This window comes from Scatophagus argus, chromosome 16 (assembly GCF_020382885.2).
Source record: "Scatophagus argus isolate fScaArg1 chromosome 16, fScaArg1.pri, whole genome shotgun sequence".
NCBI classification, from domain to species: Eukaryota; Metazoa; Chordata; class Actinopteri; family Scatophagidae; genus Scatophagus; species Scatophagus argus.
This window is the reverse complement of record NC_058508.1, coordinates 9817082-9829006: the sequence shown is the minus strand read 5'-3', so window position 1 is coordinate 9829006 and position 11925 is coordinate 9817082. Positions and strand designations below refer to the sequence as shown.

At 38.6% G+C, this 11925-nt stretch overlaps 1 protein-coding gene across 2 annotated transcripts; it reads right to left on the bottom strand.

Annotated features, from left to right (window-relative positions):
* Window positions 1-2995: 2995 nt before the first annotated feature.
* Window positions 2996-10837, bottom strand: kcnj12b (potassium inwardly rectifying channel subfamily J member 12b). Of its 2 annotated transcripts, none has more exons than XM_046416360.1 (2): window positions 10287-10837; window positions 2996-8500 (listed from the first exon to the last, which is right to left on the bottom strand). In XM_046416360.1, exon 2 carries the CDS (start codon window positions 7510-7512, stop codon window positions 6235-6237), a length of 1278 nt encoding a protein of 425 aa, XP_046272316.1. In that variant the 5' UTR covers window positions 7513-8500; window positions 10287-10837; the 3' UTR covers window positions 2996-6234. The 2 variants fall into 2 exon arrangements, with proteins under 2 accessions (XP_046272316.1, XP_046272317.1); XM_046416361.1 differs by having other exon boundaries at window positions 2996-7653.
* Between the last annotated feature and the right edge of the window lie 1088 nt (window positions 10838-11925).

Sequence of the window (11925 nt, the reverse complement as noted above, 5' to 3'; positions counted from 1 at the left end):
TGGTAGATTATGCTGATCTGATCTGCAATCCTGAGGGACGATAGCTTAAAAATTTAACTGATCTCTGATTGTGTCAGCAAGGTCAGGCAATGGATACCTTTACTAAAAAGATTTACTCGCTCTTACAGAACTGAAAAGGTTAAGATGAATTACAATGTTATCTCACTGTTGGGGGGGGTAAACAACACATAAGGAAGCACAGTACATGTTAATTAAAAACTGATGAAGTGCTTTTCACTTCATCACTAAAGAGAATATCACAATACTCAAGTGTGTACTTTCGTACATCCCTACTATCCAAATAATTATGGAATGGAAAGCAAAATGAGTGAAAATCAACTAATTTGACAACATAGATGTCAAAAGTCCACTAAATTCACCAATGAGAAATGCTGCTCAAAATCTCTGTTAGATGTAGACAAACATCAGCCTGACAATAATAATAATCCACAAGCAAATGATATTGGAGGGTTTCAGATAAGTCTTAACAGTTTTTGAACGTACAGTGCCCTTTAACAGGTGATTTCAGTGTGATAATCCAGACTGACCCTGTCGGTGTTTCTGTGCACTGAATAGTTGCAGTCCTTTCTGCCTCTTCAGCCCAAGCAGGAAGTTCTCCAGTTGCTCTGTTTGCTGTCGGTATTTGAGTCAGTGCCTCCTGTAATCCAATCAGCCTGTTGCTGTAATCAAATACTGTACGTCTGCAGGAGTCGAGGCTGGAACAGCTAGTGTTGCTGAGTGATGTGATCAGCTGGAGGATGAATGTCTCCATAAGCAAAATAGCTTTGATAGATGATGAGAAAGTAAACACTAGTATGTACTGGTGGTCAGTCATACTGTATTTAAATGTCTCTCAAGAGTGCTGATACACTGAATGTGATCCAAACCAGCATTCACCTGTGACAGATGTTTGCTGAATCATGTCAAGACCTCACAGTGTGTAGACACGTCAGAGGGATAACATACACTGACAGCTTTTCACATTCTTCAGGTTTGATAGCCTGAATAATTAAAGAAAAGTTAATACAAGTTTTCAGCAATTAATGGAGTATAACAAACTTTAATATAGCTGTAAAGTAAGTATATAGCTGTAAGTATAAGAAGTACGTATGATGTAGCACAAAACGACAATACTCAAGTATGGAGACCTAAAATTACAAATAAATGTAATTAGTTTTTCAGACAGTTTTGTATGTGGATTTTTGTTGTTCTTTTTTTATTTAAAGGAAATTTGCACAGTCCCCTTTTGCACAGCTTCACTTTGAGCAGACATTAGCTCAAGGGACAGTCTAGTCCATCCTGATTTCTAAAACCAACTAGCTCTCTTCCACTCAGAGGTTCACTCCCCTAACCTTTAAGCTGTCCACACCCCTCAGAGGAATAACTTGACACTACCTTAGCTATCTGATTATTCTGTGAATGGAAAGGAAAACTGCAATACAATAGCATGAAGATGCTAAAACTGGTTTCCTCAACTTGTTCTGTCCTGACAGGATGTCGCATCTCCTGGCCAAGGACAACAGAGCTTAAGGAATCCAGCCAGTCTTCAACATGGATGCCCATTTCCTAACGTCAACTACTTCTGACCAAAGTCTCTTTACATCAGAGCCCAAACACATCAAGCCAATTTTTTTTAACATGGAGACATCCAGTTAACATCCTTTAACTTATCATGACAATAGTTAACCACAACAGAGCACGTAGACTGTACTAAGCAATAGCAATGGTCCATTAATCTACACCATAAAGACATACTTTTCATTCATCTATGTTCTTTGTCACAAAAGCAGCTTGGCAATTGTTGTTGTATTTTTTTGGCAGTTCTTAAAAAGTTAAAATTCAAAATTGTCATCCATCCATAGCGTAAGGAAGCTCTATAGTGAAAAAGTTAATATGCTCTTAGTCAGAACTGATAGTTAATAGAATATACAGGGGAAAAAATGATTCAGGTCTAAAACGTCTGTAGAGCAGCTGTTGCATCATCACTTTTTTTTCCCACTCTCCACTCTCCTTCTGGCAGCTGAGGGAAACTAGCAAAGAATAGAGCCGCTGCAATTAAGCCTGAATTTGCCTTTCAACAGCCCACTCTGCATGTTGGAAGACTGACCCTCCATGGCTTCTCATCCTCCAACACTGCCGAGTGGGTGAGAAGCATCCCAGTTTATTCTCAGCGTTCCCTCCATCACACACAACACCTCTCAGAGGATACGGCGCACTTTGAGTAAGACGTTAAACATCCATTTGGTGCTGAGCTAACTTCCTGAAAGTTAAATGCATCGTGAAAAGGGTAGAACAGTTTATTTTTTAAAATGTCACTGCGATGGGACTTCTTGTTGCCAATTGAATTAAACAAGATCTGGGTAAAAACACATAGACAAGATTATGTTTTTCTCAGAATTCACGGATATTGTAAGCACTTGCCATCAGTTGAAGCTTTGATTAGACCTTGTGAAAAGAGTGAATATATCAGTCCTGTCACATATTGCATTTATTGATTATGGGTAAATTTTTGTGTTTTTAAATCAACAAAAATTGTCAGCAGTATAGATAGTGTCATGTTGCGGAAGCCCACAGATTTTTGCTAATTTAATCACACCTATTGAATGGTTTCTGTGGTTTTGTGTGTGTGTGTGTGTGTGTGTGTGTGAGCGTGTATGTGTGTCAGTGCTTATGTGCATGTGATCCCTCTTCCAGTGATCAAGGTTACAGGGCAGTAAAATCAAGTAGGACTGCCAAGTTTTGTCTGTACATATGCAAAGACATGCCTGATTGATTGCATAAGAGTGAAAGAAGAAACCTCTGACCTGGACAAGATACTGTCCCACCAAAGCTATAAATTACAGTTCATTCCTCCTTGTTTATCAAACAGCTCACTCCCACTTTCCCCGAACGCTGCACTTATTTGTTTTAACTCCTTAACAAATGTATTCAATAGACACTTGTAAATTTATCCCCGTACTCAATGTCTGTCTGCGATGAAGGAAAAAGAAAACTGTTGGCATTGTGGCATATATTTTATTGTGGTAATCAACAGAAGATTTTTTTATTTGTCTGTTAATTTATAAATTGTTGTCTCTCACAGCAAACTGAAACAAGTGATGATTGCTTCAAATGCATTTAGTGGAAGACAAAAAGGGGTCAGTAGACATCATTTCAGTCAAACAAAGAAAGTTTTTCCAGTTTCTTGCTTGACTCAAGAAATTTTAACATTGATAATATACATTAACACTGATTGTTTAGAATAATGTGCTTAGTGTCTATTGAGCCAGAAAGATAAAAAAAAAAAACCTCAAAAAATACATCTATTTACAACGATCTGACAAATGTACAAATTAGGGTTCTTCCCTCTAACTAGATGCAGGAAGACCATGGCCCTGTTCTTGGTGCAAATGGCAGTAGGGCCACAATTTGTTTTCTAGAGCAACCCTATTGTGGTATATTCAGCACAAGTCAGCAAGATATAAATACAAATGTGTTGAAATTTGCTGAAAAGGCAGTCAGGTGTATAAGTTATCCCACATAGAGCTTGGAGTTTGAGAAATGTGGAAAGAAAACTAATTCATCTCACCTGGGATGAGCAAAACTGTGGTACATGGTCTGACCTAATATCTTAATTACTTGTCCTGTTAATAATGAAAGAAAGAGAACGATGCTACTGGTCAAAAACATAGAAAAACAACATAAACTGTGGTATGACATCAGTGGATTCAATAGTTGAATCAAGTTATAATATAAAGTGCTTCTATCAAAGGGCACTTTGGACACTGGTAATTTTAATTGATTTGTTATTTGCAGTCATGTGTGTGATCCATCACAGCAGGCCAGAGTGAAACCAGGACACTCACTGTCTTCCCTCAAAGCAGTGTGTCTGTATGAAACACATGATTGTGTTTAAGCAAATGTTTCTTCATTGCCTGCTGGGCTGCTGTTTTTCATATTCATATGCTTTTATAATATACAGTTGTATACATGAATGTATACAGATTGATTTGTCTACTCTCATTTCCAGGTAGACATTATTTTTGTCACCTTCAAACTCATTTCTTACTTTTTCTGGTTGTGTCCCATGTGCACCTATAGCATCCAAAAATCATTAATATGCTGGTTTTATCAAAATCCATGTGAAGAATATTCTCAGTGCTGTACAGATGTGTTGCAGAATTACTCCACTCTGTCAGTCTTTTGTTTATTGTTTAATTTTCTGGGAGGGGGGTTAATATCCTGAGGTTACAGAGAGGGCAGAACTTTGAGGTGTTTATTATTTGTCTTTGGTTCACACAGGTCATGAACATGACTTTTTAACCTGGAGCAGAACGTGTCATCTGTAAAGTAAAGCAAAAATGTACAGCTGCATTTTTATTTCCCTTTAAAAATGGTTAAATGGACCAATTCCTAAATCCCATGACCAACCAACAACTGCAATAATAAAGTGCAATAATAGTAGCACCCATAGCTAGGTGGGCATGTCAAGCTTTGGATTTCATCAAATGTTCTACATTTAAAGACTTTGGAGGGTGGTGGGATTTTCTCAAAATACAAGTTTGTTTGTGTGCTCTAAAGTAAGCTGCAAAGGTTATATCCGTCACACTTGTTTCATAATATCTAATCCAGTGTTTCGAACTACCTTGTGTGTGGTTCACAGGTTACTTAATGGTTGTGGAAACTGGTCCTGAATGTTACCATCTTATTGACATATATAGAGATACCAAAGATATCATGTCAGAGTGCAGGGTTTATTGGGTTTGGGGTAATTTACACCCCAGTAATGCTACGAATAATGCCAATGACAATGTTAGTCCTGATTCTTGTCCTTTTCTGTTGCAATATTAAAAGTGAAATATATGTGAAAATAAGTTCTACTCTCTGCCTTACTTGTAATGTGTAAGCAAGGAAAAACAAGCTAAAATAATTTATCTCTAAGAGAGATTATCAAGAGTAATGCTAAAGTAATATTGTTTCTGTATTTCCAAGTATTCCAGGTTTTGATCAAAAGAAAATGCAGTAATCTGAGTTTTCATAAACTGCTTATCGCTATGCTAATATCAGAATTCAAGCGCCTTCAGATACACAGTTGGTGGCACTAATTCTCCAGCCAGATACCATTAAACCCTTCCAGAGGAAAAGAGAACAACAGCACAATGTAATTGAAAGAGCATCAGTCAAACCTCAAATGGTGGAAAACAGATAGAAATATATTGTGTGTTTGTTTCATTATTGATTTGAGTCCCCATAGTCCTCCATGCATCATCTGTCGTGATGTAGATATCTTGCTTCATGTATTACCTCATGATTTACTCAGTTTGTTACATTTTGATTTTATCTATACACCATAGCACATTAAGTGTAAAAACTTAGAAATTTTGGCATTTTTAACCGTCTGTTTATATGCACAAATTTCAAAATGTGCAAAAGCAGGTGAATGGAAGTACACATACTGTATTTGGTAAACTGTAAAGAAAGCAAGCTAAATACTTAACATCAACTCAGTTCAAATGTTTCCTAGTGGCTAAAATGTTAAGACACAGATTAATTGTTCTCCCTGATAGAAGGCTATGAATAAATTACATATGACACACCATCATATTTATTTTCCTTTTTTATGATGAAAATGTTCATAACTCTGGCTTGTCATGTGTCTCCCTTAAATACATGCAGTCCATACTATGTACATATATCAGTTGTACGTATGGCAACTCCACTGACATTGTATAATGTAGAATATTTAGAGTCTTACTGTTGATATAAGTTATATCATTAAGGTAAAAATCTACTGTTGATCCGCACTTCTGTTTTTTTTTTTTTTACCAAATAGGTCTGGAGAAATATTTAAGGTAACTTTTTTGAAAATTTACTCCACACACACAGATCATATGTTTGAGGACTGTGAACAGCACCTACAGACAGTCTCACCATAACATTTCTCAAAATATTCATACAAAACGATGCTATTTTCATGCACTTTATTACTAGGATCATCTGCAAATGGAAACATAACAGTTTTGTTTGCATTTGATAAAGCTCAATAACCTCAGAGAAGCAAAAAAGCTAATCCAGTGAGAAATCTGATGAGTTTTCTCCTTGCTTGTATGATACAGATCAGAAATGTTTCTCCACCTGTAGCAGAATTGTCTTTACTGGTATCCTCATGTCAGTAATGGACAGTCATGGGGATCTTTCTGTGCTGCTTGCATTGTTCTGCATCCAAAAACAAACAAAACAAGCAACATCCAAAAGTTACATCATTGATTCTCTATGGGAGGACATTTGATCACGTCCAGGAGTGGCCTTCTCATTTGCTAGCTCTGATGGACACTTTCTGTCTTTCTCCTCATCTCCCTCTTCCTCATCTTCATCCCTGCTGATGAAGGCCAGCTCATTCTCATAGCAGAAAGAGTTGGCACCAGATGCTGGGAATTTTCTCTCCTCCATGTCCTTGGCACTGCATCTAGGGGTGGAAGGTACTTCGAATGTTTTGTGAAAGTAGGCATAATCTATCCTATATTGGTTCTTCTCCTCAAAGATGACAGGTTCAAAACGGTGACCCCACAGGATCTCTGAGGGCAGGTAAGAGCTGCGTGCTTGCGTTGTCATAGCCGTGGCCTCGACCAATCCTTCCAGTATGATTACTATCTCAAAGTCAGATGTTTCGAGATCTTGCTTACTGATGCCAAATAGTGGACTTTCTTCATCGATTTCATGTATGACAGTGAGAGGTGCAACCAGGAATAGGCGGTCTGTGCCTTTGTCATAGCCTACATTCATGTCAATCTGATCCAGGGGGATATATTCACCTTCCTCTGTGTAACGGGGTTTGACAAGCTGGGCTCGTACATGAGCTTCCACAATGTGGCTCTTCCTCAGATTGGCAACCCTGAACATGAGGCACAGCTTCCCATCACGCAAAGCGATGACTGCATTATGGCTGAACAGAAGAGTCTCTGCCCGCTTTTTGGGCCGTGCCATCTTGGCCATGATGGCACCAATCATGAAGGCATCGATGATGCAACCCATGATAGACTGAAAGACCACCATGAAGACAGCAGCCGGGCATTCCTCTGTCACACAACGGGCTCCGTACCCAATCGTTGTCTGGGTCTCAATAGAGAACAGGAAAGCTGCCACAAAGGTATTGACCTGCGTGACACAGGGAACAAAACTGTCATCCCCTGCAGGATGGTCCATGTCACCATGTAGGAGGCCAATGACATAGAATCCAAGGCCAAATGTTAGCCAAGAGACCACAAACACCAGGCTGAATAGCAGGAACATGTATCGCCAGCGGATGTCCACACAAGTTGTGAAAATGTCAGATATGTACCGCTGTGACTTTTCGTCCATGTTTGAGAAATGGATGTTGCACTGGCCAGCCTTGCTGACAAACCGGCTGTGGTATTTGCGTCTTGTATGAATTTTGCCATTGCCGAAGCTACCCACAGCAGGCATGGTACCAAGTCTCAGGCCTTCTTCTTCACAGGACACGAAGCTGTGGTGGTGGGCCCTTCCCACACTCATGCCTCAGTGGGCCAGCAACGTGGCTTCACTCTATCAGCCCAACTCATACAAAACTGACCAGCCCCACAGGAAGTGCCCAGCTCCGTCCAAAACCAATTCAGTGTCAGCTGGAATTGAAAGGTGTGGCACAAAAGTAATTTCCTGTAAAGGAAGGACAGGTACAGTATTACAACATTATCTATTATCTGTCCACACTGTAATTAAGCCTGTCACACAGCATACATTTATTTGTCAACATGTTGCTACTTCTGTCCTCTGCAGAGACATTGTGTACACTGGAAAAAAAACAATAAAAAGAGCAAGCTTGCACTTAAATTTCCCCTTAACTAGCTTCAGTGTGAGATACTTTTTTGTTAACTTTTTTTTTGCAGTTTTCATAGACAATAAACACTTACAATTAATATTCTACTGCTACTTTGGGACAGATTTCTGTAACTTATGATTACCTTAACTAAATTCAGACTTCTCTGGACTTACTCACTGTCAGTTCTGACAGTATGTTGTTTTTCCACTTAATCATTTTCTCCTGTTGATGTAATAACAACTCTTCTGATTATTTTTCCTTTAAATATGTCAGTGGTGAATGTAATTCACAATAATCTGTGTTTTGAAGCTGTTTGGATGTTGATTAGTTTATCATGCACATTTTAGGACAATCATGGAAACGATAAAGTTTCAAACTACCTTCTATGTTGAAAGCTTGATTTTTGGGTAATATATTTAACCTTACTTTAAAGGACACTAGTCACCCTACTACATCTGTCTGTCTTTCCTCTCTTTTCCCCTGCTGTGTTGGAAATGCTCTGGTATATACAATGCTTGTTTCCCTGATCAACAAGGTACAGAAATAGCCAGCTAATCCAATGCCCTGCCATTTTATGTGACGTATCTTCTGTTTCCTCCAGCTGGCACAGCTATTAGAGTTACTGGAGTACTGTGATGAGGCTGTGTGATTCCCTTGTGATGCCGAACTGGAAAATAATCCGAGCTGTAAAAGATGGGGCAGAAAATGGGTATCGTGAGGAAACAGCCGCAGATACAAATGGTTTGATGGTAGGAATCAATGGGAAAACTAGTTACATTAATGGAAATATATAAATAAATAAAGAGGGGAACTTTCTTTTTCTGTTCTGGTCAGTCCTAACTGCAGTCTTCCAAATATGCAGCTTTTGCTGTGTTGATGGCAGAAATAAAGTTCCAAAGATGTTAAATCAACTTTGTGAATGATGGGTTTTAAAGTCTCATATGTGTTTTATGTTTATAACTTAAGTCCTGGGGTATAAGATGCTTACATTTAATATCTCATTGTTATTCAAAAAATATATCGCAGCCTTTCCCCTCCATGTAAAGTATCTTGTTTAACTTTAGTGTACTAAACTTTATGTGCAAAACTGAAAATTTTATTTACAATGAAATGTACTGTAGGCTTATGTCATGACAGATTTGGATTACAGAATCCTTATGAACATCCTGTTTCACATAGAAACATATTGGACTAATAAAGACCTCTGTTACCCAGGGCATTACTAAAAAAAGGTTTACAGTCCTACCACTTAAATATTCATAGTCATACCGGTAGATAACTCTTAACTGCGATAAACCAGAGTCTAACATGAGCACGCTACCATGCTTACATTAACAATGTAATCAAATTTAGTACATATAATATTATACTACTAAGCATAATATATGAATATATATTATAACAATTAATATTAATATTAGCCCTACACACAGAACACAGCTGATAGGTATGTCATTAGTTTTATAGATAATTTTGCCACAAACCAAAACTTTCAGCTAAATGTAAAATTTGACCTAATGATGGCATAGATGAAAAGTTAAGCATACATATTCATGCCCCTCAGAGTGCAGTGTAATCTTTTGCTCTGATGGACCTTCAGTCATTTCAGGTCACAAAATAAGACACTGCCACACCATCACACTGCAGACTGGAGGGACCCAGGGGAAACCCCTTCAGCTACAGGTCAGCACAAGGTTACGTGTTGGTCAACAACTGGCTATTATCATGATTATTTTTTTATATTGTTGGCTTTTAGTCTTTCTCTCTCTATGAGATCACAAGCTTGGTTGGATACTCTAACCTCAGGTAGAGGCGCTTAAGATGATTGCTTGTTGTGTTTCTCCAAGATACAAATGCCTTCAAGCTCCAAATATTGTACTTTGGCCCAAAATGTACAGTTGTAAAGCAACTGGGAATTTGTCTTTAATAAATCTCCGAAATGGGGTCATAAAGACTGCTGTGCAGCTGTTCCCCCCAGGAACACTCTATAGCTATGGCTAGACAGTCAGTATATGCTGCAGAACAGGTGTGTAACCAACAGAAACTAGTTAAAAAGTAGATGATGAATTTGATGAACCCTCACTCTCACTTATGAAAGTACAGACTCCAGAATGACAGTGACCACAAATCTGACACTTTTTTGCCTGTGATTGAGTGTTTGTGTGTGCTTGTGTTTTGCATAGCAGTTGCAGTTTCTCAATGCTCTAGTTGCTAGGAAGCAGGATGTTGAGTGTCCAAAGGATATTAATATCTAATATTTTGTGTGACTGCTCCTCAGTTCTCACAGGAGGCACACTCTGCCTTCTGGGCTGTGATCTTAATGCTGGAACAAATATTAGTCTATTTCTCTGGGGACATTTTTCACAATAGAAATTGTTCTCATTAACCCACAGGCTGGAGAATCTATGGAAGGGTACAGTATATTATAACCTATTTATATCTTTTCTGTAAAAAATCACAAGCAGCTTACCTTGTCCAAGAGTTCCCAATAAATGTTGATATTCAACTTTCCTTTTCTTCCAGATCCCCAAGTCTTTTAGCCAAACTGCTGCATGTTTCTCTTCAGGCTTCCTTCAACTCTTCTGTTCTGTTATGGGTAGAACCACTCTATCCTCCTGAGACAAAAAAGTAAACGACCATTGACTACCATCATGTCTATGTCTCCTAGTTTTAAAGCATCTCTTTCTCCACTCAGTGAGGAGAGCATTACAATCATTCCCACTATCAAGTCCTCCAAAGTTACTGCTCGGCTGATGTCCGGTCGATCGCAAACAAAGAAATTAGAAAATGGGTTTTAAAGGAGCACTGAGGTCTTAATTTTTAACTTCAAAATAGCACAGCGACTTGATCACATTCCAATTAAATGTCTGTAGGGCTCACATGGCCCGTAGGGTCCAGTCCAATCAAAAAATCAATTCCTCACAGCTTATTTTAGAGTCACGGGCAGTCGACAGTCTCACACTTTCTTGGTATATCTGCTATCTGATCTTGTTCTGCTGCAGATCCCACTCTGTATCCCACATCCAGTGAACTATTGCTCACTGCTCAGCTCTCGTCCTCCCCCTCCCTTTCACGGTGTCACTGTAGATTCTTGGCATTTGGAGACTACGTGCTCTTCCCCTACCAAGTGTTGCATCAGTGCTAGCCAGCCATACTCATAGCTAAAATAAACAACTAGTTAATTCAGGACTGATGTGTACTAGAGAGACCACATAAACACATAGTACATTTGTTAAACTGTTTCATGTGGGTTTGATTTACTTACTTACCATGAAAATATTTCTAGAAACACTCCAGGCACATTGGTTGTATTGTACATCCACATATAAAATCCATCCATTACATGGGTGAAATAAAGTTATACTTAAACTTCTAATTCACTGTTATACTCTGCAGTGTTGTCTTTATTTTCCAGCAAAAATCAAACAGATCACAGAGTGGGTGGTGTGGTCTCCATTTTGACTCATTCAGAAAGCAAGGCTGCTCCCTTTGAACACATGGACTTCGAAAAGCATGTGTAGGCAGTTTCTTGCTGGACATCACCCATTTGTCTTACATGTGTGTGCAAGCCTGGATGAAGGAGGAAATCAGTGACTTTCTTTCTTGTGTATCACAGGGCCAATGAGCAGTTGTTCTGTTGATTAAACCGATGGCTTTTTGAGAGGGCTCAGTCACAGTGGTGTGTTGACATAAAAACTAATGTCAACATGTCAGCATGCTGATATTAAACAGGTATAATGTTTACCATGTTCACCTAACTGCATGTTAGCATGCTAAATGAACTCAAAGAACATTTCATTGATGGTGCTATTTCAAAAGTCAGGATCCCCAAAAGTCATTTGGATACACGGTCTGGGATCCATGAATTTCTGTGCCAAATTTTGTGCCAATCCATCCCACAGACGTTAACATATTTCAACATAACAAGTGAAAATGTTGCCCTGCTGGTGGCACTATAGGAAAGGTTGGGGGATCGTCCAAAGCCATTAGAGTTCATCTTCTTGTTACCATGAATCTGTAGCAAATTTAATGGTAATCCAACCAATAATTGTTGAAATGCTTCAGTCTAAAAACAAAAATAATCTGTTGTCCTGTAATTTATGTGTCAT

Coding starts and splice junctions, on each gene's coding strand:
- kcnj12b (XM_046416360.1), bottom strand. CDS start 7,512: ATGAGTGTGGGAAGGGCCCACCACCACAGCTTCGTGTCCTGTGAAGAA.